The 24,805-nt window shown below is 51.3% G+C and overlaps 4 protein-coding genes across 4 annotated transcripts; 2 read left to right on the top strand and 2 right to left on the bottom strand.

Moving 5' to 3' along the window:
* The first annotated feature begins 3,913 nt into the window (after window positions 1–3,913).
* LOC131209989 (COMM domain-containing protein 4) lies at window positions 3,914–7,429 on the top strand. The gene is made up of 3 exons (XM_058203170.1): window positions 3,914–4,014; window positions 6,717–6,857; window positions 6,922–7,429. The coding sequence occupies exons 1-3, from the start codon at window positions 4,012–4,014 to the stop codon at window positions 7,387–7,389; spliced, it is 612 nt and encodes a 203-aa protein (XP_058059153.1). The 5' UTR covers window positions 3,914–4,011; the 3' UTR covers window positions 7,390–7,429.
* On the bottom strand, window positions 4,149–5,567 carry LOC131209988 (leucokinins-like). The gene is made up of 2 exons (XM_058203169.1): window positions 5,056–5,567; window positions 4,149–4,650 (listed from the first exon to the last, which is right to left on the bottom strand). Exons 1-2 carry the CDS (start codon window positions 5,504–5,506, stop codon window positions 4,229–4,231), a joined length of 873 nt encoding a protein of 290 aa, XP_058059152.1. The 5' UTR covers window positions 5,507–5,567; the 3' UTR covers window positions 4,149–4,228.
* A 249-nt stretch (window positions 7,430–7,678) lies between the features above and the next one.
* Window positions 7,679–11,578, top strand: LOC131211228 (arginine/serine-rich coiled-coil protein 2). Its single transcript, XM_058204630.1, has 5 exons — window positions 7,679–7,771; window positions 8,352–8,513; window positions 9,519–9,788; window positions 9,860–10,170; window positions 10,239–11,578. Exons 1-5 carry the CDS (start codon window positions 7,709–7,711, stop codon window positions 11,410–11,412), a joined length of 1,980 nt encoding a protein of 659 aa, XP_058060613.1. The 5' UTR covers window positions 7,679–7,708; the 3' UTR covers window positions 11,413–11,578.
* Window positions 11,579–11,860: 282 nt separating this feature from the next.
* Window positions 11,861–24,479, bottom strand: LOC131211226 (ubiquitin carboxyl-terminal hydrolase 32). The gene is made up of 11 exons (XM_058204627.1): window positions 24,360–24,479; window positions 21,349–21,583; window positions 17,485–20,240; window positions 17,087–17,404; window positions 16,356–16,708; window positions 14,619–15,268; window positions 14,313–14,488; window positions 14,000–14,238; window positions 13,751–13,936; window positions 12,986–13,672; window positions 11,861–12,926 (listed from the first exon to the last, which is right to left on the bottom strand). Exons 1-11 carry the CDS (start codon window positions 24,415–24,417, stop codon window positions 12,654–12,656), a joined length of 5,931 nt encoding a protein of 1,976 aa, XP_058060610.1. The 5' UTR covers window positions 24,418–24,479; the 3' UTR covers window positions 11,861–12,653.
* Window positions 24,480–24,805: the final 326 nt, after the last annotated feature.

Raw genomic sequence — 24,805 nt, 5'->3', positions numbered from 1 at the left:
GGCGTAGCACGTGTTCGATTTTCGATTGCGTTCGCCTAATGCAGCATAAACTTTGCTCTTGCTTTACGGACGATTACACCCATTAGTCCCGAGCGAGCGGCAGAAGACTTTCGGAAACATTCCAGATGCGACACTACGCCCTCTCGATCCTCTGCCTGGTTCCTGCCGGAAGAAACCCCGTTCGTCGATAAATAGTGTTTGAGAGCACATTACAAAATCATTGCCACTCAAATATTTGCATCCCCAGCGCAGCGCTCGGTCGTCGTCCCCCCCATTGTAGCACACGGTGGTTGGGTCTCTCGCTCAGACCTCCTCTAGCTACGCAATTGCATGCACGCGCATATTTGCATTTGATGCGACGAAGTGCGGCAGCGGGTCGTTGTGTACCTACGGTCTACGTTTCATTCTTCCATTTCAAGGCTGCCGCCCGGAACAATCGTCGCAACATTTGCGACATGCCAAAGTGGTTGGTTCTCCCCGCAGCATAACGACCGCGGAGTACGCGGAAATGTAACGCCCCAAATGCGCGCCACATCGTAAGCCGCTAATGTGTGCCATCGGCGTGATGCATTCATTTAATCATGCTTTATGCTGCCGCTCGAGCTGCACTTATCGATTGCGTCGATTTCGAAAGTCGATTTAGTTTGAAAGGAATTTCTAGAGCCCCTTCGCAGGGACGCGCTAAACCTTGCTGACCGCGGTGGCTGCGTGATTTATAGTATTAAATCCACCTAATCCGTCCCGCCTGATACCTGTCCGCTCGTTCCGGCTCGTCGAGGCCGATATTATGTAAATTAGTGACCAAACATCATCATAGCCCGTGGTGCAGTTAAATGGGAGCTACCGAAGCTCGGTAAATATTAGTTATTAATTAAGCACAGTTAACCGAATTAGGAGCCCAGCGGGACCGGATTCCATCGGTGCATCGAGCCGATGGCATTCGAAAATCCCCAATCAATCCGGACAGCGAGTACAACATTGTTCACGGCCGCAGCTTCCATTTTCCAGCTTCCACGAATGGTAAATCGTGCTTCTGTTGCTGCTGCTATTTCTTTCATTAATGTATTTCTAAGCTGAACCACTACCATTCACCGAGCGGGAGCTGCCCTCGAGTTCCAGTCGTCTACATGGCATAGGAATGCCACAACCGACAGATTGAGGAATTAATTAACGATTTTTTGTTGATTTTTACATTTTGTTTTTCATTCGATGGGCCAGTCTTTTTCCCAGGTGGGGCTCACAGCGAGCGTCCCAACAGATTCCATAAATTTAATTACATCTGCGGAATGTTCTACTTTCACTCTCTCGAACCGGAGAGTAATATGAGTCAGTGTAAATAACATATTTTAACTGTGCGCGGCAGCAGCATCCGATTGATGGTAAGTGGAGTCCAACCAACGGAAGGGACATAAATAAAAGCGTGTATCCTTTATTCATTCGGAAAGCCTGGCTTAAGTTTTATTTGGCAGGCTTTTTCACCATTTTCAGCCAACAGAAAAATAACGCATCGATCCATTAGCACTTTATGGATCGGTCAAGAGGGTCCGGAGAGTTCATAAATTAGATTCGTGTCATCCGAAAACCGTGTCGGCTCGAAAGACACCACAAACACACAATTTGTTGGCTTGATTTGCTGATAATCCTTTCCGAACCCTCCGTTGAATGACTCGCGCCCCGGGAGAGGGATTACGGATGTAGATCGATGTTTTCCGTCACGACGAGTTGGGCAGTGATTTCGGAAATGTAGCGACTCATTTTTCAAACCCCTTTATTTTTTATGAGCAGCGAAGCGACGGGAGCCAGCCGTTTACCGTTTTTAACCCGCTCTCGGGGTGACCATTCTCTTTGCAAGAGCCAATTTGTAGAGTCGCGTAAACTACGCTTACATTCACAAAACTTCCAACTAATGGTAGCTTACTTTCATTTTTGGTTTTACCGATTTAGTGCAACATATTTTTCTGATTCCTGGGTTAATCCCTATCAAATGTGAACTTGAGCTTGGAGTCCATTCCCAACGGAACGCGATCGGTGCGATCTAACATTTACTTTATCGCATGCCTTGAGATCAAATGTAGACCAGAGTGAATGGCGTCCACGGCCGCAGAAGCCCGGACAGCGAGCTTCCCTCGGACCCTTGCTCGGACCCCAGACCCTTTTGCGTGGCACATTCCGATTCATTCCAATTTCGGATCTATCGGAACACTTCCTTCAGCGAGAACAGTCGACAGCCTTGGACCGGACAGACTCGAGACTTTGTATTCGAGACCCTTCCCCCTAAGGATGACACTGATGTGTGGCACAAGGTCAGACCACGTTGAGGCGAACCACTGAAAAGTGTTACGGTTACGCAAGCTTGCGCACGTTCTCGATTCATCAATGGGCCACGAACGTGGATGATGAAACCCTTCAAAAGCTGCCCACTAGAAATGGCATCGGAGGCGATCGGGCCCATTAAAGACCACCTGATGATCGGATCGTGAATCGATGTTCCTTTCTGGCTCGAATTTCGCCACGTGTAATGCTTTGTCCCTCTAAAGAACCCTTGTCTCCAGAATGTCGCCGGTCTCCATGCCGTTCCACCTGAACCAACCTACAAGGTGGCGAAAATATTACACCTCGTGGTGCTGGTTCAACAGAGCCCTTAAGCCCCGTTCATAAGTCAGCACCGGAGAGGCACTAAACCACTAGTCGCACCGTTTGCCAAACCACGAACTATTCCCTTGATTCGATCGGATCCCTCGTTCTAGAGCATTGTTGACCCGATATCATTGGCAGGAGAAAGTTTTCAGAACCCGATCATTGAATTACAACACATACCTGTAACCCTTGGAGTGTTCCCAAGCGAACGCCCCAGGCCGAGGACCTGGGGTTGGTTTGCGGTTTGGATGGGGCAACGCGAAACTTGCCGCGAAACTTTCGCAAACAGCTTCATATTCGTCACAAATCAACTCCCAAGAAGGTGTCCCGTGTAATCCAATGCCTCTTAACGGGCGACATTCCCGAGAAGGCAAGAAGGAGAATCGCTCGTACTTTGTATGCACGATGCGTCGCAGGATTCACTTGCGGTGCACTGTCTTCGCAAGAGCAAGTTTGCCATACTTTTACAGCACTATTTACAATCCCATAAAGAAGCGACTATTGCCGCGACTCACCATCACCTTCTGCTCATTGCTCTACTCCCTACTAATTTAGCCAGCCCTCCTGCAGTTCTCAGCCTGTGTCCTGACTCGAAGGTTTAAAACAATGTCTTCCATTCGATAACCTCGGGTTACGATTGCCGCACGTGTTCTCTACCGATTTTGAATCACATCTTAAGACACCCTGTGAAAGCTTCCCATCGAGAAGGAATGAGAAAGCTCTGCGCGGGAAAGCTCATTTTGCATGAGACGTTGAGACGAGAAAAGCCGTTATGACGAGGGCATTGTATGAAAGAATCTTTTTATAGTTTACCAATGTTTCTATCCTGTTTGTTTCTTCCGCTATCCTTCACCAACCAGTCTATTGCAAAGCATAATTGAAACATCGTTTAATAAAACTAAAAAACAGTATTATCTTTCTAGTAGTACTATTACGGAGGGAACTACTTTTAAAAACCATTCCAAAACAATCGTTTCAAATTATTCAACCGTCACATCAAATGATTCAGGCTCTCTACACAAGTACTAAAAATGTGTACTAAAACTGTTACGCAAGTTGTATTCATTTCTAGCTCAATGATTAGTGCTAAAGCGTTGTTTTGTATTGAAAAATGTGTTAAAAAATTGTAAAATCTTCGTATTGTGATATTGGAAATGCTTCAAGAACAAATTATTTATTTGTTACGTTCTAATTTCGCGCCTGAGCAAGAGCTTCGACCTGTCAGATATTTTTCGTGATTTGACAAGTTGCAACTTGACGGCTCCATCGTCGCAACTACCAAAACATCCAAATAAACATTCCGTCGTACAGAGTGTGAAACCTTTCCCGCAGCAGTTTTTCGGCAATTTTAAAACATAGTTGCTCCACATAATAATGGTGAGTCCCAAACTCGAACAAAGAACATCGGCAACAGTCGGCACGCGTAAAACGTTTATTCAAATACTCCCCGGCTGCTCTGCTGAACGACTAGTGAGAGTGAAAGTTTATTATGAACAGCTTATTGTGAGATTAATCGTAACGACACTACGGAACATGCACTGACCGGAGGGGAAACACTAGCTTATCTGATGGCGAACTGCGCCACCGCAGATCAAGCCATAACGGCCACGGCCAGATCGCTGCGTTTGCCGCCCCACGAGTGGAACGGATTTCGGATCACCACCTTCGGTTGCTTGTGGGCCCTCGGGACCGCTGTGCGTTTACCGCCCCATGGGTAGAACACCTGGCCGGCGTTTCGTTTGCCGCCCCACGAGTGAAACTTTTGCTTCGACACGTACTTCGGCCAGTCGCGCTTCTCCGGGAACGTGTTGCCCGGGCCACCACCGTCGTCCGTATCCGCTGCATCGGTTTCACTCCTGTAGCAGTTGGCTTCGATGTAGCTGTCGATCATAGCAACCAACTGCTGGTCGTCTAGGCGATCGTGCAGACAGCGGTAGAAGTTTTTGGCGCTTTTGCTACACCATTCTCCGTCCACAGGAAGCTTCATTGTTTCAGCCCACGGTGTGTTGGATCCTGGAAAACAGCAGATGATCGTTCGTTTGATGCAGTTGAATATAAAAATGGCTCAGATCCGCTCCCTGGTGGTTTCCGATTTTAATTGCACCTATTTCACATCACATACTGCTAGAACTTTGCACGCGGTGCCAGAGTCATGATTGCGTTAGCTCAACTAACGTACCACGTACCGGCACACCTTTCCCGCGTTTGCAGAGAAAAAAGCAATCACCCTAAAATACGGACCGTTGTCAACAAGAGCGAAACACGACACTAGTGCGCCGCACCAGGGAAGAAGGATGTAGGAAAACGCCCAACGAAAGCGCTCCAAGTAACAGAAGTAAATAAACCAAAAGGAAAACCACTTCGAAAATCAAATCAAACAGTCCACTGGTTTCCGGTCAAAGTCGCTCCGTCACTTACTCTTTGCGTCCCCCGCGGTCTCTCTGGTCCCGGCGTCGTCCGGCGGCGTGGAGCTACGTTCTGACACGTCCGACCGTGCTGTGCTAGGGCCCCCGGGCCCATCACTGTTGTGGCTGTCGTCCTCCTCGTCGTCCGAAGAGCATGCGTCATCGAAGCGAACAAATGTGTCCACCATGTACTTCCGGTAACGATTGAGCAGCAACTCCGGTGGCGTCGAAGAGCCACGAAAAGCAATGGCTGCCGCTGCCGCCGGGTAGTATCGTGATCGAGCTAGCGTTAACTTTGTAATCGGAATCGAATTGCTTTCATCCTGGCGCCAAACAGCTCCATCGAACCCGCTGGCCGCTCGGTACCACTCGTGGTCGCGTTCCGGTCGATCACACCGGCACCCCCGAAGCCCGCCAGTCAGCACGAATGCTGCCGCTGCCAGCAGCAAACAAAACATGGCCATCCTGAGGTGGCCGTTACAACTGCACTGTTTTTTCGACTTTCCGACCGACTTCCGTTCTCAGATTTCCCTACACACGCGCAAGTACACGGAATAACTTAATCAGCCACCAATCGCGTAGCGCTGGTCACAGCGCGGACACATACTGCCGACCGACTGTCGGCTATCGGTCACGGTCAATCACGAACTGGCGCACCTGTTGACGGTAGAGTGTCCTTTTTATAGTTGGGTCCGTTGCGCTACCGCCACGAACAACCGCGAGCCGAATCCCAAATCAGCGAGCCTCGCGAGGGCGCAGGCAGCAAACAGAGGCGGGCTCGTTGAAGGATCCTCTTGATTGCTGACAATTACAAAAGATTGAAGTATTTCCCTTTTGCCTTACAAATTACCGACGAGGGGGCCGCGGTTGTGGCACTGGGACTGGGACTTGATTTAAGATTTACACCATTATCAACACCTTCACGCTCTTGGGCCATTGTCCCGTTTCCTAGGGACTCGCACCACCCGTGGGAGGGTGGAATTGGCAGCATGGGAATTAGGCAGGAGCGGCAAGATGTTCGCGCACCGTCCTCCGCAGTAAAGCAATCAAAGCAGTGTTCAACCGAGCGGAATCGATGGGGCGGGCGCGTGCTGTTCAGTCGGAATTTCAAACCGTGGCACCGTGACTGAGTGAGAGAGAGTTGGCGGGCACAACCAACGGTCAAACGGTGCCCGAATGCAAAATCTCTCTCATCCCACATCCGATCCGACCGGCGACCACCGACCTGGTCCCCTTGGGGAACGAAATTCGTTTTAAAATTATCATTCTCTGCCGGCAACGAACCTTGGTTACCATTGCCCATTGCCCGCGTCAGCGGCCATTTCGTGACGAAGTCAAATCGGGCACTATCTCTCCGTCAGGATCGCCACCCTGTCGGCCGCCTGAAGAGTAAAAGTTTCGATATAAGTTTTGTCATTTGTGCGGCAACCCCATTCAGGAGCAATCGACTGATCCGCCTCTTCACCTGTGGTAACCGTACTTCATAAGAGGCAGGAGAGGTTGATACGGCCAGGAAGTAGCAGTCGGCAATTAAATGGTCCATTTCGTTTAATGAAGTCGGCGCAAACTTTAAACAAAACATCCGCCAAATGGTGCGCCATCCGTCGTTTGATTGTAACGAGCGCCCGGGCGCCGCCACCAGTTGCTTACCCCGTTAATGTGTTTTCTTTTCAGAAATTCCGTTTCTGCGGCGACGGCGACTGTCCGGATTGGGTGCTGGCCGAAATACATTCCAATCTGGCCCAGCTCAAACCGGACCAGCTTAACGAGCTCGGGGAACACACCGCAAAATCGATCCTCGGAGCGGACCTTTCCGTAAGTTTCGGGGCATCGTTTGTTATGCTTCTGCCAGCGTCTACAGGTTGCCCATTACTTCTAGGAAAGCGATCTGAGCCACATCTACCCCATTGGCAAGGGGTCGTTGGACGCACCGAAGGGAGCGATCGCCTGCCTGCGGTTCCTGTTGACCAGTGCCGCCCGATACGACACGAACGTGGGCGTTTTTGGCACGGAACTGCAGCAGCTGGGGTTGCCCAAGGAACATGCGGCCACCATGTGCCGGCTGTTGGCGCAATATGTGCAGAAAATACGGTCCATTTTGAGGGACAACAGCTTGCGCATCAACCAGCTGGATAGCTTCGAGTGTAGCATTCCGAAAAACACGATCGACTGTATTCAGCTGAAGCTGGGCATACAGAACGAGATTGTAGACGGATTGCCGAAACAGACGACACACACCGTGAATCTCAACCGAAACGACGCCCTGCTGTTGCTCAACGAACTGAAAGCGGTTCGGGACACGATGGAAAACTACAATTTCGACAAAAAGTATACCGAAGAGAAGTAGTATGAGGCGTCGGTGTGTGTTGAACAAATAAAAATTAAATAATAAATTTTAAATCAGTTATCAGTCGCGCTTAGTGTACGTTTAAATAAATCGTTTTAAAATACATCAGTTAACAGTCGCGAAAATTAAAATTGCCCAACGGCTCGATTTGCGCCGACACAACGGCCAGTCGGCATAACCGTCACTGCGCCCGCCATACCTTCTTACGGCTGAAAGTTGTAAATTTTTCACTCGAGCTGTCAGTTGCGAGCTGCTTCGATCAGTTCGGCGGAGCTGTAGAAAAGTGCCATCAGTTCGCGCTGCGGAAGCAAATTTCAAGATGGACTCCTTGCTGCGTAACTATGCGGACTCGGATCAATCGCAGGAAATGGAGACCAAGCGGGTAATTTTCGTTCAACTATTGGGTCCGTTCGGTGTGCCCCTACGATAAGGCAACCCGGCGATCTGTGTGCGCGCGGCCCCTACCGCCGAGAGCTGGCCTGCGAGTAGGGCTTCTTCTCGGTCAATCCTCGGTTGGCTTGCCGAATAACTTCCCTAAATGGCAACAATGCTGCAAAAGAACTTTATTTATTCTGACAAGCGTGCAATGGCCAGTGCACCAACGACTGTTGCAACACTATCGCAGTGATTTCGGAATCCGAAGTTTCCGAAGGGCCTCTGATGGGCCTTCTTTGATAACGGCGTTCAGCGTTTTCATCCAAAAAGTTACAAAGTGTGCGGTGCTAAAAAAAAAGATAAATCCTGTGCCGCCAGAAGGCAAATATTTTAATCCAAGCAACGCGCATACGATTTGGACTTACACAAGGTCACGGTGTGACAGGGCCTACTGAAACGAACTTTTTCTCATAACACCATACCGTGTCAGTCGCGTCATTTTTGTCCTGCAGCTAATAAACCAGATTTAATAATACGATTCGCCTATCTTGCCTGTATATGTCCTGAATAGTTGACCCTTCCCATAGGAACACACCGCGTCACCGACCGGTTCATCGTCCACGGAATCATCGCCCAGCGAACGGAAAACACGCAAGCCGCACCGCCCCGATGAAGGTCACAGCAAGCGCAAAAAGGATGAAACTCCACCACCCAAACGGACGACCAAACCCCGGAAGGTGCCCAAAAAGGTAAATATTAGCCCGATAGTCCCATTGCCACCCGTTCTCGCTCTTTCTCTCTCTCTCTTCGGCTCTATCCTATGTATTGTTTGTGTGTGTGCGCCGCGAGTGTTTCGTTTCAATTTTGTCGTCCGTTGTTCACCCATTGCGAAGCGCGATGTGCCCCGACCCCGACCATAGCTCGGCCCGACGGCCACAGAAATCTTGGGGTGCACTTCTTGATGCACCACACTTGAGGCTAAAAAGCTCTGAGATATCGTTTCTTGCCGCTTCCGCCGATCTTCTTTCACAACAATCATATACTTTTACGATCATATACTTTGTTTTTGAACGAAAACAAACCTCCCCAAACCAACCGCCAATGTTTACTGCCAATAATCCTGACGCCTGATTATGTTGTTGTCCAAAGAACACCACCAATCATATAGCCTATAAAAATGCATATGCCACAAAAGGCCCCAAGAAAAAAAGAAAACTGTCTCCCCCCTAAAAAACGCCCAAATAAATGGACCGATCAACCCTGCGCCGGCGTATCAGATTCAGCCCACAACACTGGACGGAGCAGGCGTGTTCCCACTCTTCCTGCCAAGTGGTCCCAATTATCCAGTGCCCAAGATGCATGCCCATGACGGTTGTTCTGGACAGTGGCAGAGTGTACCTTTGGACACACATTGATCAGAACCCTAAGACACCGTACGATCGTTTCGCGCGTGGGTAAGATGTTTTGGCGTAAGTATTATCAAAACCTATATGGAAAGGTATCAAACATGCATCACATCATTTACTACTACCCTACCACACCCTCTTCTTGCCAGCCCGAACGCATTCGTCCTGTCGAATGCAAAAGGCTGCTCAAACCCACCTAAATCGAACATTGCGGCAACGGCCACATTGTGCCCCACGGCGCACGCCCCATTGCGATTGAAACGCGAAACCCACGCCGTGGAACACAAGGCTCGTCCTCTTTACCAGCAACACGAACGTCCCGGTCTGTGCTCTGTTTTTCTTCCGTAGAAATCTCCCTCCTCCTCGTCATCAGAAGAGCAGCAGCAGCGTGTTTCGAGCGACAGTTCTTCGTCGTCGTCCGATTCGGACTCGGGCGGCTCAAAGTCTCGATCCCGCAGTCCCGTTCCCGTGAAGGGCAGTCGCAACGGGGCGAACGCTAGAAAACAGACAAATAGCAGCGACAAATCTGGCAAAGCCAGCCGCAAGTCACGTACGCCACCAAATCAAAGCCGCCGAGAGCCGGCGGCGGCAACATACGATGGTGGCCACAGAAATAAGGTTTGTCCCAAGGGATTGGTGGCTGCTTGACTGCGAGCGAGTTTTCAACACCTTCTTTCTTCTCTTTGTAGAGCCCAGCGAAGACACAGCATGACAGGAAACGATCGTCACCTCCACCGAAAAGCTCGGACAATCGTCGGCGCGATCGCAGCAAGTCTCGCGAACGCGAGCGTAAAACCCGTGATAATCGAGATCAGCGAGATCGTGAACGGAATAGAAATCGGGAAAGAAGCCGCGAACGAGAGCGCGATCGGGACCGCGAACGTGATCGTGAGCGAGAACGCGATCGCAACCGTGGGGATAAAGATCGTTCCCGCAATCGCCACGAACGGGACGACGAGCGCGATAGGGACCGGAACCGTCGCGATTCCTTCAATCGCGGGTAAGCACAAACGATCTACCGGATAACCTTCGGCTTCGGCACACATTTTACGGTGCTTTCGTTTTCAGCAAATGGAATAATCGTGCTGAGGGCCGCAAAGATGGTCGCAGCTACGACCGCAAGCAGGACGATCGCAGAGACCGGCGTAGCAGTGACCACGACAAGGATCGACGCAGAAGTCGCCGTTCGAATTCCCGTGACTCACGCAACACCCGCCGGCGCCAATCGCCGGATGAGCGAGCATCTCGCGCCCGTAGCTCACGTTCGCGCTCACGATCTCACTCACCGCCGTCGTCATCGGTGGGGCGCACGCCTGTCCTTCCGGCAACCAAGGGCGCCGGTTTACTGCCGACACCTCCAACCCGTTTCTTCAACGACCCGATGCTACCAAAACCACCCACCTCGTCGTTACTTCCGACCCCGCCCGTTGCGCAAGCGCTACTTGCAGCAGCCAGTGCCAGCTCGACGGTCGGCATCCCGGCCCTCATGAGCATCCCGACCAATCCGCCAATGTTAACCTCGTTGATTCCGGCGGCGGTGGCCGTTAAGTTAAATCTCCCCAGCGAAGCGAATCCGCCGCTACCGCTTGTCGTCACCCCGCTCGAGGCGGCAGCCAACAATGCGGCGGCCACCAGCGCGGCCCTACTGTCGCGTACTGCCCTGCTTCGCAACACCGCCAAAGCGGCCCAGCTCGAGAAGATGGGTATCGACGTGCTGCAGCAGAGCCAAAAAGCGGTGGACAATGTGCCGCTGCCGTCGTACTACAATCCCGGCGTCGTGAACCCGGTCCGGTATGCCGATCAGGTGCAGAAACGGAAACTGCTCTGGAGCCACAAGACGAACGAAAGCAAGGAAGTGTCGTCGAACATCAGTAAGTGGGAACAGGCCAAGTTCGCGCAGGACACCGACGGTAAGGTGGCATCCAAGTTCCTGCGTTTGATGGGCGTGAAGGAGCCAAAGGCGGGCGAAGAAGGTGCCGGTGCCTCGCCCTACGCGGGATCTCAATCGGTGCACGGTGCTCCTGCTGCGACCGTTGCTGACGTCAGCGGTTCTCCTGCTGCTGGTGGTAACCACAGCGGTGGCAGCCACGCGATCGCGGGCAAACCACCGACCGGTGATAGTATTAAAAAGCAGGAGGAACTGTTTTCCACCATGGAGCAACAGTACGAAGTGGCCCGCCAGGTCACACACACGATGCGAGGCGTCGGGCTCGGATTCAGCTCGCAGGCACGTCAATTTTAAACGCCATCCTAGCGCGTTGTTTCGATTGTTGTTCTGAATTAGAGTTAGCTGCAGCGGAACAATGCAACCACCATTAACAGAGTTACTTCAAAGAGTGTCAGTCAGTGTGCTAGCGAAGGTCACGAAATATGATGAACCGGAAATATAATAAAACACGAAATAAGTCTCCCCCAGAGTCGTCCGATGGACAACGCAACATTAAGCACATTTCTTTCATTGGCCCTAAAGGGTCGTTACGGGCACCGCATTTACTTTCTGTTGGAACTGTGTTCGGCGGTCTTTATTCCACGTGTCCTTAATCTAGAGCGTGTGTTTGCACAATAACTTGCATCCTTTAGGCAGGGGCACGTCGCAAAGCCTCGCGAATGTGGCTCGCAGGAGGATTCGGATTGTTGTCCTCGCCCTCTCGACAAGCGCGCGTCCACTGCCAATAACAATAGAAAAAGGCTCCATCGATCGAATTTTAATACAACTAACAAACATAACGGGAGGCGTAAAAAATAACTCCTAAACGACGTAGTACAGAGTGTAACAAGGAACGGCTTTGTTTGCCCCGATCAGTTCGTTCGTTCCAACCCACCACAAACAAGAAACGCTCATCACGCAGTAACAAAAAAGAAAACAGAAGAACAGAGCGAAACAAGGGGCGCAGATTGCAGTTTAGCCGCCGCCTGCTGGTCTCTCTTATAATATCAATCATTTGACACGCGCTTCATTGCCGCTTTCATCAACGCAGGATCCGCGCTGATGGGAATGTATAAGTTCTGCGCCTACTTTTCACCGCTCGTACTACTGCTTCTTGCTGTGACACACTCAAGCACAGTAAGCCATCTCAAAGTAGACGATGCTCGACGTTGCCTATTATAGTTCTCTCTTTTCTCTGTTTCTGCAAATTACTCGTAACAAATAATATAAATAACATGTGAAAGAGTATGCAAAGGTAGAATTACAACACAAGAGTGTCCTTGCCAAAATCGATCCATCATGGCGCGGAGGCCAAGCCAGGCCAAAACAGCCATCAAATAAAGCTCCTCTCGAAACGTCACGAAGCAAGCGGTTGCATAACGACGAAGAGGCGCCTATTCGACTTGCCACCGGGGTGTGTGATGAGAGAGTTAAGATTTTAGCTTTTGTTTGCTCAGATTGCGCTATCCTATCAGTTACTAGCACGCACTACACTCTACTGTGGGCGATACAAAAATGGCATTATCCTCGTTGTTCGCATTCACGCACGATCGAGCTCACATCAGTGAGCACATCTTTTTTAGGTCGTTATCACTGTCGTCGGTATCGAGCAGGTGCTCACTCGGCAGCTGGCGGCCGTCAACCTTTGGTAGAAAGGGACCGTAGTCCAGGTCGCGCCGCTCGTAGAACAGCAGATAGGCCGTGCTCGGGTCAATCTTTGGTCGCGTCGGTATTTCGCGGCACGAGCTATCGTTGTAGCAGTACCAGGAACCGTTGGGGTTTGCGGCATAGGAAATGTAGTGACCACCGTTCAGCATCCCAGAGTGACACTGTAAAATGGAAAACCGTAAATACCAATCGGGCCGCAAACGTTTGAAAGATCACATACCACCGCTGCGTAAAGCTGGTACTTCAGTTCGAACGGATCGCAGCCCGGCTTCAGGGGGTGCTGATGGAAATCGGTCAGCTCGCCATCGATGACGGGTGTTTTAGTGAGACTGGTCGATATGAGCCGCTGCCGTCGTGTCGAATCGCTACTGTGTACCGATGTGGCCGACTTGGAACGCAAATTGCCACCGGTTGCCCCACTGGGGGTGGCCCCCCTAGCGCCGCCGGCACAATCCGTCACATCTTCTGCTCCGACGGTGGTGGTCGGGGGGTCGGTTTCGTTGCTGCCGTGCCGCACCACACTGGCCACATGATGTGTTCCGGCGATGGCCGGCACGATAATACTGCTCCTTTGTTGGTGGTGGTCGTGTTCTGATTTCGCACCATCGTCATCTTTGGAACCGCCGCCGCCGTCGATACACAACGACGACATCGACACCTCATCACTGGCTTCATCGATCATGGACATTTCGCGATCGAACTCGACAAACTCTTCATGGCAATCCCGATTCCGTCCATCGCCGCGCTGCAGCACCCCCTCCAGTAGATCCCGATGGCGCAGTATGGTCTCCTGGGGCACCGACGCCAGGTACGGGGTCGGATCGAACCCTTCGTATGGGAAGTTCACAACCTTTTGCGATTTGACCCACTTCCCGTTGACGTAATTGAAACGCTTCAGGTGCACAATCTGAACACAGGAAGGAGAGCAGGAGAATTAATGCCTTCATATGATCGCGCGCACGATCGTCAGCGCCATGATACGCACCAAAATAGGAGGTAGTTTCCAGATCTGTAGCTTTTTGGTGGCCGGCTTTTTCTGCTTGCAGTGCGAACAGTGGTACCACTGTTCCAGTTTCTCCTCCGAAGTGAACGCCCGCAAACAGTGATCGAGATCGACCGGCTCCGTTTGCTGCCGGCGACAGACGGCCACCGATTCATGCTCCGTCCAGAGCTATGTGAAAACAAAAGGTCGTTAGTCACTGATTGCTGATCTGTAGCTGATGCACCCGCTTACCCGCTCGCGTGTGCTTTGATAGCGTAAGTGCAGCGCCGTCGGATCCCAATCGATCGCGATCTGGATCGAACGGGCATTGATCGAGCTCTGTAGCGATGACAGTGGCGTTGATGGCACCGCCGACGACTGTTGCGGAGCACCATCCAACGACGAGCTGCCGGATGAGTTGGTGGCGTACACCTTTCGTCGGAATGTTGGCGTCTGTTCGCGTGACGATAAGTTCGGTGTTGAACTGTTGCCTACGGTCGAGAGAGAAACGGTGAGGAATGAGAACAGAAAGGACGCTGCTCCGGCGTCATCGCTTCTTGCTTACTTGCAACACCCGGAGGAACGAATCCGGAGCATATGAGGCCCTGCAGCAACGGTTCATCGTTGCACGGGATCTCACAACCACGGCAAAAGCGCGACCAAGGGCAGAGGGCACACATGCGGCCACCGCTCGCGACAGCGCGTAACGTAAAGGGGAAATCGTACCCCAGGCTATCATCACTGATTGAGAACAGAGAGAGAGAGAGAGAGAGAGAGAGAGAGAGAGAGAGAGAGTTAGATCATTAATAGGCCATTAGTGTTTATCACTCCACCGACAATCACGTGTCCGGCAAAAGCAAAGGTGACTCACCAGTCCGTGGCGTGGTTCGACTGGTCCGGTGGTGTCGGTGGCAGTGGGCTCAGCAAGCGGGCCACTTGCAGCCACACGGAACAGTAGAGCTCCTTGTTGGTTACGCCCTCGTAGCAGGGAATCAGCAGCGGGACCCCAAACAGGCCCGGCTTCGATTTATGGTGCGACAGGAAGTACGTATCCTGGCGGCTTAGCTTCCGATGCACGGCAATCAAATAGTTGGCCTTCGGGTGGTGCGACCCCATCGGCAGAGGTGGCCGTTTGCTAATTGCACTTAGGCTTATCGTGTCCGGATGATGCTGCAGCGCGTCACCTTCGCCCATCATCATGTACAGGTTGTTATCGCAATCGGCACAGGGCTCGTAGGGCTGGTGATGGCGGTGGTGATGGCCAGGCAGGTCGTAGCCATTGGCGCTGTGCCACCCATTGTCGACGTTGCTCAACAAATTGGCGCTCGATATCGTCTTTGATCGATTGGGATCTCGCGATGATGGTTGCTGGCTCTGTTGTTGATTGTTGATAAAGTTGTTTGCGTTGCTGCTGTAGCCCCCATTGTACCCATTGTTGGCGTACGCGGTGGTCAGCTCACTGTACTGTCCACCGCCGTAGATAAAGGTACTCTCCGGGCTGGCGCTGACTTCGGCGATGTGCTGCAAGAAAGTACCGGTGGTAAGCGCACATGGCGGACACACCGAAGCCGGCTGGCGAGCGTGTCACCCGCGTCAATGGTGTTCCCTACTGATTTACCCTCTGTACTAGAGCTGAACTCATTATCTGCGTTTTGCGGAACACAAAACAAACCCTTCCGCAAGATCGCCTTATCTTGTTTTGGCCAATAGGCCAAAAATGGTCAATCTGAGGTGAGTCATTCGTCGTATGCCCCCTGAAATGTCTTTGGCGCGAGGAATGGTTTCGATTAAACTACGGGAAACTCTATGCTCTATGTTACTAAGGCCACTTTTGTGCTACTTTTCAAGTTCCGAAGATTATTCCGGTTCGAGAACTATCAGATAAGAAACCAAGAAGCCATTGGAGCGTTCAAATAAATGTAGGAAAAGTTAAACAACTTACTGGTGGTTAATAATATCCGATGTGAGAGTTGAAATTGTCCGGATGATGTTTTTATTAACTTAATATGTTAAAAAAAGACAGCAATCATTTGAAGAAGAAGAAATTTCTTCGGTAGAATAAGCGATTAAAGCACAATGTTTGCTTGTGGCAGCTCATGGTGGACATGCTCCAGCAGGGCAAATATGTGACAGATACCGGCACTTTAAAAGTGGCGATCTGAAGGACAACGGAAGAAGTCCACAATTTATCCGTGAGATGGGCGAAACGTTTAGTACCAAACCGGGCAATTTCAACGGACCGAACACCTGAAGTGCCGCAAATCGGTACGGCACGAGCCATTTACTGGGGAAGTTTGCTACAGTTTTCTATTTGTGTTATCGAAATTAGTGGAAGACGGATTAACGAATTATTAAATTGATTAAACGATCATGATCGTTCCACATCCGTCTTTAGGGATCGGTACTATCGCGCATTCCAAATAACGCTGCTCTGTTACTGTAAACTACATTTTGTTTGCCTTGCATAGCTTTTTAGCTTATGGGGCGATGAAAATGGAAGCGTCCTAGGCTATCTACTTAAGAAATACCTACGTAAGATGCGAATGGAGTTACTCAAAGGGACGTGATAGTGGATGAAAATAAAGAAAACTTATATACACAACCATACCTTGAAGCACAACATATTCGGGGGCATGCAGAGTGTGTTGCCAAAGCACCGGCTTACCTTCGACGTGGCCGAGGTTCTCCGGTTAGCCAGCGTCGCTCCGTTGCTCGTGCCACCACCAGCGGCGCCGTTGGCCAACGCCACACCGGCACCGCTTTCGGGGCCACCCGAGCGTCCGGCCACCGGGCCAGCACCACCGGTCACCATCGGTTTGCGCCCGGTGATGGCGGCCGTATCGTCGGTAATGCCCGTCGAAGATGACGACGAGGACGACGACGAAGACGATACTGACGAGAGCGTGGTGTTGATCGAGCTGGTCGTTAGCTGCTGCGGGTCTAATGATGGTAGTAGAAGAGCTGCGTTGTATTGCGATTTTTTTTCGGTCGGTTTTTTCGGACATTACGATGTCATGGGACAATGAGCGAGTGTAACGGATGGTAAAGTTAGCGGAAGAGAAGATGAAATGTGGTGGTTGAAAACAACGGCAGATTGTAGATGACAGAAGTAGTTCGTGTTTATGATGGCCGGAAATGAATAGACAAGTAAAATGAAACAAACAGCAGTGCGGGTGTACGCATGAGTGGAAACAGAAAGTAAAACGAAAATAGAAAAAAAAAACAAACAACACAATTAATGACGTAAACGATCAAAGCAAACACAAAAGCCGATCGACACCGCAAAAGCGCCACACGATCACGAACGCAAAATTGGCCAGGGACCGGGCCACGGCCTACCTTGGTTCCGCTGTATGTCCTTGAGGCCCTTCTCTATGTTGATGCCCAGCTCGGACCCGGCGCGCGATCGGAGCACACCGGAGTCCACCTTCGGGAGCTCGTATACGTACAGCTCGCAGGCGGTGCTCGCTTTGATGCGATGCTCGTTCGGCAGTATGAAGCGGATCTGTGAATTGGACAGCTCGCAAATCAGCATCTGCTCCGGCTCCAGGCCGCCGGTGCACAGTTCACTCAGCTGCTTCTTGAGGTCCCAGTACTTCATCTCCGAGTTTAACCGCAACCCGTACTTCACGGGCACCGATCCATCTAGCAGCATCACTGTGCGGCGTGCGAAAATAAAGCTAGATGAAAAAGAACGGGCTCCCCCTCCGAAATGGCGCGGTGTGACCGGCACTTACCGAGAACCTCGCAGTAGGTGTAGTTCTCCACCGGCAGCGGCAGGCTGAGCAAACTGAACGGATCGAACCGCACCGAGTCGCGGCCGCAGCCCTGGCAGGTAACTTTCGATTTCAGCTGCCCGTAGAACAGGTCAACGATGATGCTCTGGTTGCGGGCGTGGTGCTGGTTCCACGCTTCGGCCGCCACGATCACGTCCGACCGACCGTCCGAGTCTTTTAGCTCACTGTACGGTTTCTCCATCACGCGGTTCAAATCTTCGTGCAGTGAGTCCAGCAGCCAATCGAGCAGTTCCTGCGAGTCGTGCTGGCCACCGCCGGAAAACTGTGGCGCATGCTTCGTCACGCAGAACCGCAGCTTGAGCGGAGCGATCGAGCGCGTCGAGGCCGTCCAAACGTCGCGCAAAAGTTCCGCGTACCGTACCACCAGCTGGCCCTTGGTGCCCATCTTGTTGACCGTGTTCAGCTCGTACAGGTGCATTCGCTTGATGAAGTACTGCGTGAGAGGTTGCGTATTGAACAGGACCTGGAGCGCAGCATTCATGAAGCACGTATTGCCAAGATTGTGCAGTCCGGTCGCACCCGGTGGATGCTGCGATTGAATCGAGGACACGGTCCCCCGTCGCTCCATGCTTGTGTTACCGCCGGGTCCCGGTGAGCCGCCCTGCTGTGTCAGTGCCAGCGACCCCAACTCTTCTGGCCACGTCAGGTCCTTGTTTCGTATCTCGAGCAGTATCTGATCGCTGTCGGCGATCGAGAGCTCGGACAGTGTCAACTGATCCTCCTCCAGCAGGTACGGGAACTCGCTAATGCCGGTCGGGGTCGGCACCAGATGCCACAGGCGAATGTCCTCGACCCGCAGCTTTAACCTTTGGCATAGGAACTCTCCAACCTGCTTCACGGTCGCCAGCCGACTGAAGGCGGCCGTGTACGCGAGATACTTCTTCGGCGGCTGCAGGACTGCCGACGAAACGGACGTTGAGTAGCTGCCCGTTGTCAGCGCTCCGTACCCACCGGACATGCTGGCCCAGGCGCTGCTTCCGCCAGCTCCCTGGTGTTGCTGCTGACCCGCCGCCGTCTGACTTTGATGGCGCAAGATACGCAAATTTAACGGGTACAGCTCCAGCTCGACTTCGCCACTACCGTTGGGTTGAATGACTTGCCGAGGCAGTGGCAGAGGCCCCCCGTACCACTGTGCCAACGCCTTCCACAGTGAATCCGGAACGAGCTCAAAGTCGCGATGTTGCACGAGCGTCGCGTCCCGCTTCAGTCGGCCGCCTTCCCCGGTGAGCGTTGGAATTTGCTTAAAAATGTGCGGCGCTATCAAGCCACTGTTGTCGATCGTCCCCGGTGCGCTCCCTGCATGCCTGCCGTACGATATACCGCTGCTTCCGGAACCCAAACTCGACGAGTCGCCACAAGTTCCCCCAACCCCCAACAGATCGCCCATACTTTCAGTGGAATTGGACGTAAAGCTTTCATCACAGATCATGGCCTCATCGACGGCCCCATTCGCGACCCCATTCATCACCGATCCCGGGCCGCCGCTTGAGCCACCTCGCTGACTCGCGTAAGCGGTTCCGGTGCTCTTGCAGTGCACACAACTGGATGCTCCCGGTGATGCCGCCACAGTGTACTGCGACCAGTGCTGCCACCAGTCCGAGGACACCAGATACCAAAACTGGCCAACCTTATAGCCCCGGCGAACTTCTCGCGTCAACCAACCCCGCACAATGTCGCCCTCCAGGTGGCGGCACTGGGGTCGCAATCCGAGCACGATGTGACACACCTCGAACAGCAGATCCAGGAACGGTTGCACCAGATTCACGGCGCTACTTTCGATGCTCCAGATCAGAAAATCCTCCTGACTGAACTTAAACTCCGGCACGGCCTGGAGTGCCGATTGACCACCGCCATCATCGCTCGCTCCTTCCGGTTCGCGCGTCCTTCGGTACAATTCGGCGAGTACTTTATCGGCTGTAAAGTTGCGGTACCCGTTCGCATTGGCCTCACGGCCCACCGAGAGCAATATGTCGACCATCTGCCGTATCTCGGCAAAGTTTAGCACACCGTCCCGGTCGATGTCGAACACCTTGAAGCAAAACTTGCTCCGCTCTACGCTCGGGCCACGGCAGGCGGCACTAACGCCACAGCACAGCTCCTTGAAATCGATGTGCCCGTCGTGGTTCTCGTCGAACGCCAGAAACACACCACCGAGAGCGGACCGGGGCACGGGCGGACTGACCAACGGTCCGAGGGATTCCAAATCAAGCTGGCCCGTAATGGCCGCCCCTTTCAGGAGCCAGAATACTTTCTCCAGGTCGCCAATATCCTGCTCCTCGAGGTGCGTCACACCGGCCAAACTTTGGTAGAATGTTGGCGTCTCCAGTTCCGAGCTTAGATTCACGCAGGCATCCAGCAGCAACCACTTGGACAGGGCCGTCGCCCCCCGGTGCATCTGGATCCACGATTTGAACTGCTCGAACCCGACGCGGTCGCTTTGGCCAAACAGCGCCACCTGCGTTCGGTTCCATTGCGACAGCTGGCTGCTGCTGGTGCCGGTGGTGGTCTGCTGGTGGTAGTTGTTCCTATTCACTACCAATTGACTATTGTTATTGCTTACGGTACTACTACAGTTGGTATGGTTGCTACCGCCGTTGGCATTACTTTGGTAGGTTGTTTCGATTTGTATGGCATTTTGGAACTCCTGCTTCAGTATGTGCGTCCCAGATTCGTGACAATACAGCGTCCAGAGAAATCTGTAAATGTAGACAAAAACAACCATTAATAAGAAAGTTTTTTCCAACAAAATTACACATCATGACGAACGCGTCGTGCGTTCTATGGCAACTAGATGATTCTTGTGGCGAGCAGTATGCTAGATCCCCAACGCAACCCCCTGTCAGAGGTTTGAAGTTTGCATTGAACTCAGAACATTTCGAAAGAGAAACGAACTTACACATTTCAACACTACGCGAGGCTGTTCGTTGAAGACAACCAATTAGCGGAAGCACTTTTAAGGCACGATCCATTTTCAAACCCTTTTTGCCATCATACGGTGATATTTACCGACAAATTGGTTTGGCCTTTCCGCTCTGTTAGGGGCACACTAAACCGATGCCCTCCGAGTTTTACCACCGTCACCCTCTTTTTGTGGACGATTAGCTCTCGGTGTAGATTTATGCGTGCCTTCGCCATATGCTCCAATACAAAATTGGGTTGCAAAATGTAGGTGAATAATATTGGGTAAAGAATCACGTTTCGCCAATAAAATGAAAGCAAAAGGTAGCGATAAAACAAAGTGCAAGTAATTCTGACGACGGTTATTGCATATAATCACACACTGCGCCTGCCGCCGTGTTATCTACGCTCCAAAGACACGGTTTCGATATCGTGCGCGCGCGGTTTTGATGATACCAAATATCGCGAAAGCGTTTAACGAAACACAAAACATTGTCCAAACAACGGGCGTCAGAGCGTACGGGCGGGCGGGCGTTGTGCTCTCCGCCCCGGAACGGCAATACTAGAGAGCACCCTCCGTTCGTTCGGCTTGATCGCCGGCTATCCGTCGTCGACCAGAGAGTCGTCCTCGCCACAACGACACGCCAACACACAAATGCCGGGAATAAAACTATTTCTATCTCCGGCAATCAAACAAACTGTGCCACACACAGAGTGGACAGTGGACCATTGCCTAAAGCCAAAGACAGATACACGACAGAACGTCTCAAAGTAAACAGCCTTTCGCACACGCGCTGCTTGGCTCGGTGATAATAGATAAGAGAACCCCCTCGATTGAATGCCGAAACGCCACCACAGGGCGGTCATGGCCCACTCCGGGGGGGATGGTGTGTGGATAACACTTACTTTATTTTCTCGTCCTGTGTCCCTTTCGTGAGGAGCACCAGCCCGCACAGCAATTCCTTGAAGGCGATACCCTTGGCCGAACCGCCGCAAGCCGAGTACAGCTTATCGGCCACCAACGGCGGTACACCGTCGCCAAGCACGTCCTGCACGAAAGCGCTTTTGCTTAACACCGATCCGCTCGTGCCGGCCGATCGTTTGAATGCATCTTTGATTCGCCTCAGCTCCAAATCCGTCACTGGAAAGTACAATAAAAAAAACGATATTTAATGATGTTACGATCCAATGCAGAATAAATTAAGGTTTTGTGGTACCGTTTAGGCATAGTACGAAAGGGAGGGCAAAAGAGTTCTTGTCTGTCTGTGTCGCACTGAAATGAAATTGACCCACATTAGAACTTGACTCCACTCCAGCCGCCCTGCCCCTGCCCCGAGCGTTGATAGTTTTATCAACACTAATTTATGGCCGCAAGTGAATTACAGACACACCCGGTTGAAACTAGAAAAAGCGGCCATTTCAAATTTGTAACCTCGCGGTTATGCTCCCTTTGCCGATCGGCCTTCACCGGCAAACACGGCAACAACCACCACTGTCTGCAATGCAACCACCGTTCGCGGGCAACGGTTACTTGATTCGTGATCTACGTCATTCATAGTTTGCTATTAAAAAAGTAACTTCGTAGGATGACTGTAGGGGTCTGCTGTGACGTTTCTGTGCTTCGACCTATTGGTATAAATATTCCAAACGATGAACAAAATATTCCTTTTAACGTTTTTCACGTCCTTTTACGATGCGATTCCGATTAATCGGAAGTGGTGTTTGCAACCAGTAGCTCATTACAAACGCAGCATGCCCTGCTGCTTTGAGCACTGGTCCAGTGATTGGTTCTACTCCATTACCTCGACACCGCGACGTGCATTGCGCGCGCCTCCTATGTTCAACCAGTCGCGCATTTCAATGTCAACCGGTCCCTATCCGTTCGGGAGCAGCAACGGAGCAACGGAACCTACCATTAGCTAGCCCACTGGCGTGGCGATCTTAGCTTACCGTTTTTACGGCTAGAATGTTTGCTCCGGCCATCCGGTGCAGTGCACCGTGTAGCTCTATTTCCACCGTCTGTATGTGAGCCGGGGGCTGTGTTTGCAGCTGGCCCCCACTTCGCTCCCTTTCTGCATACAGTTTTCCGCTATCTCTTGACCATGCTCTCCAGATTCAAGATAAGTATCATGTGCGTGTGTTGTTTATTTGTTGTTTTATCTTCAACGTCGTAAGATGTTCTTTCCGTGGGGGAAGTATCAAACATTCCTTTGGTCAAATTTGAGACGCGATCACAGTTACCATTAATAAACCGTGTGCGTGCAGCACATTTTGTCACGTACGGCAGATTGTGAGCTTTCCGGAGCAACTGCAGTACAAGCATTTCAATAAGACTAAATAGTGTTAATTATGCAAAAAGTTCACTCCACGCAAGCTACCATCGTAGTGGACACTTTGTTCCCGAGTTCAGCCCGAGTTGGGTTGAGAGTGTGTGCAAAGTCTACATTTTGTCAGCAGGACGTTAAATATTTATCTTTTGATTAGCGCCAAATTGTGTGTCCATCTGGCAAAATCCGTTAAATCGCCACCAGGAAACAAAAGATGGCACATCTTGTGTTTCACGTCGGCCGGGGACCATGTTTTTTTCATAACTTTTCCGCAGCACTCCGAAGCATCTACGGCCAAGTCACATAATATGAAGCCCCATAAGCTATGGTAACGGTATTTAGAAACACATGTCAAATGTTGCAAGAGAATGCCATATTGGCCTCGCATGCTGAATCGTTATCGACGAAAAATTAGATCAAGAAGTAAGAAAAAAATATTCTCCAAGGTCAACTTCCATTGTACTAGAGCGCGATTCGAACCGATTATTAGATAAGATGGCGCACGAATGGCCCACACACAGTAATACTCTCACGATAATGCGAGCATCCACACAATCTTTCCCTTTCATTTCATGGTCCCCGGACGGGACAATTCAACGGTCTGCTTCAACATTTCTTATCTCTCATTCAGCCCCAATTCGGGCTGGCGACATCATGCCGCTTACCGCCAAACATGTCCATGCAAATAGCGAATTACACGGCCAAAACCTGCCAATCGTTCGAAAAACTCTGCTAATCTCCACCAACGTGTCTTGTGCAGATTAGGCCATGGCAGATATCGGTCCTTAAAGGCAAAATAAGTACCTCAGCCTAACAAATCACCGCCACAACAAAAGATGGATGATTTAAATGCTGACGATGATCGCTACCAAAAAAGACCCCCTCTCAAGCTATGTGAACAGCTTCTCGCCATGTTCAACAAAGTAACCTTTTTTTCCAAGACACATAATTTCTAATCTAATCTCTCCGAGACGGAATGGGCGCATTCATCACAGCCCGTTGGTGGTAATTTCTGGGACCATTGAACAGCGTAGCGAAGCCTCACGGCCAACCACCGCATATTGGAACAACTCACGCAACACGTTCTTAGGGATTTCTCATTGTTCTTATGATCGTCGGATTCCAGCAGCTTCGCGCGGCTTCCGTTATACAGTTGCATCTAGGTTGCCCTTGCCTTGCCGCAGCGCACAAAAAATACCCACCCCATAACATAGTACACACAGCCACACGCTGCTACTAGCCAGGAACTTTACATTCAATTGCGCACAGTGAATGGCAAATATACTGCCCGTGACTGTGGGCACTGGATGTTAGCGGGAGCAACAAAAAAACAAATGATGCAAAGTGAATGTCGTAATAAAGAGATGAGATGCAGCAACGGAGATGATGTGCGCGGGCACTTATACACAGACACGCGTTCCGTGATGTTCGTTAATTAACTTTCATCAGCGGCCTCCCGTCGTTCGCGGCAGGTAATGAGATGAACGTTTAAGATTCGCGCGAACCGACAAAACGCCCGACATCCTTGCTGGAATGCATCCGACGGTCGACGGCGTTGCAGAATGACGGTCACTTAACATACGCGCTTACCTCGTTTGACGGCATCTTCGTAGCAAATGCAGCATGGCTTCGAATCCTTGGCTCCCATGTTTGCTGTAGTTTTTCGTCCTGCTAATCTCTCGGTCAACTGCGACGGTTTCCAGGCGAAGCTGCACTCTGGCACTCACGGTAACACTAGTGCGCCGACTTGGGGATAGTAGTTGGCCATGAGCTTAGCTTCCGACCACAAAGCAAAGCTTCGCTGATAATGACGGTTTACAAGAATGTTCTTTTCTTGGAACTGATCTGATGTGCTATTGGCCATCGGCCCAACCTTCCCTAGGAAGCAAGCTGGTATTACTTTACCGAAACACAGGCCGTGTATCGCCTATTGTTTAAATCGCGGCATATTTCCGACATTGTTAAACTACCGTCTAAGGTACTACAGACGACGAGAACCAGTGAACGCGCGTCACGATTTCATTCCATCGCCACTT

Source organism: Anopheles bellator, chromosome 2 (genome assembly GCF_943735745.2).
Source record: "Anopheles bellator chromosome 2, idAnoBellAS_SP24_06.2, whole genome shotgun sequence".
In the NCBI taxonomy this organism is placed as follows: Eukaryota; Metazoa; Arthropoda; class Insecta; order Diptera; family Culicidae; genus Anopheles; species Anopheles bellator.
The sequence above is the reverse complement of the archived record's forward strand: the minus strand, read 5'-3'. Positions and strand labels throughout refer to the sequence as shown.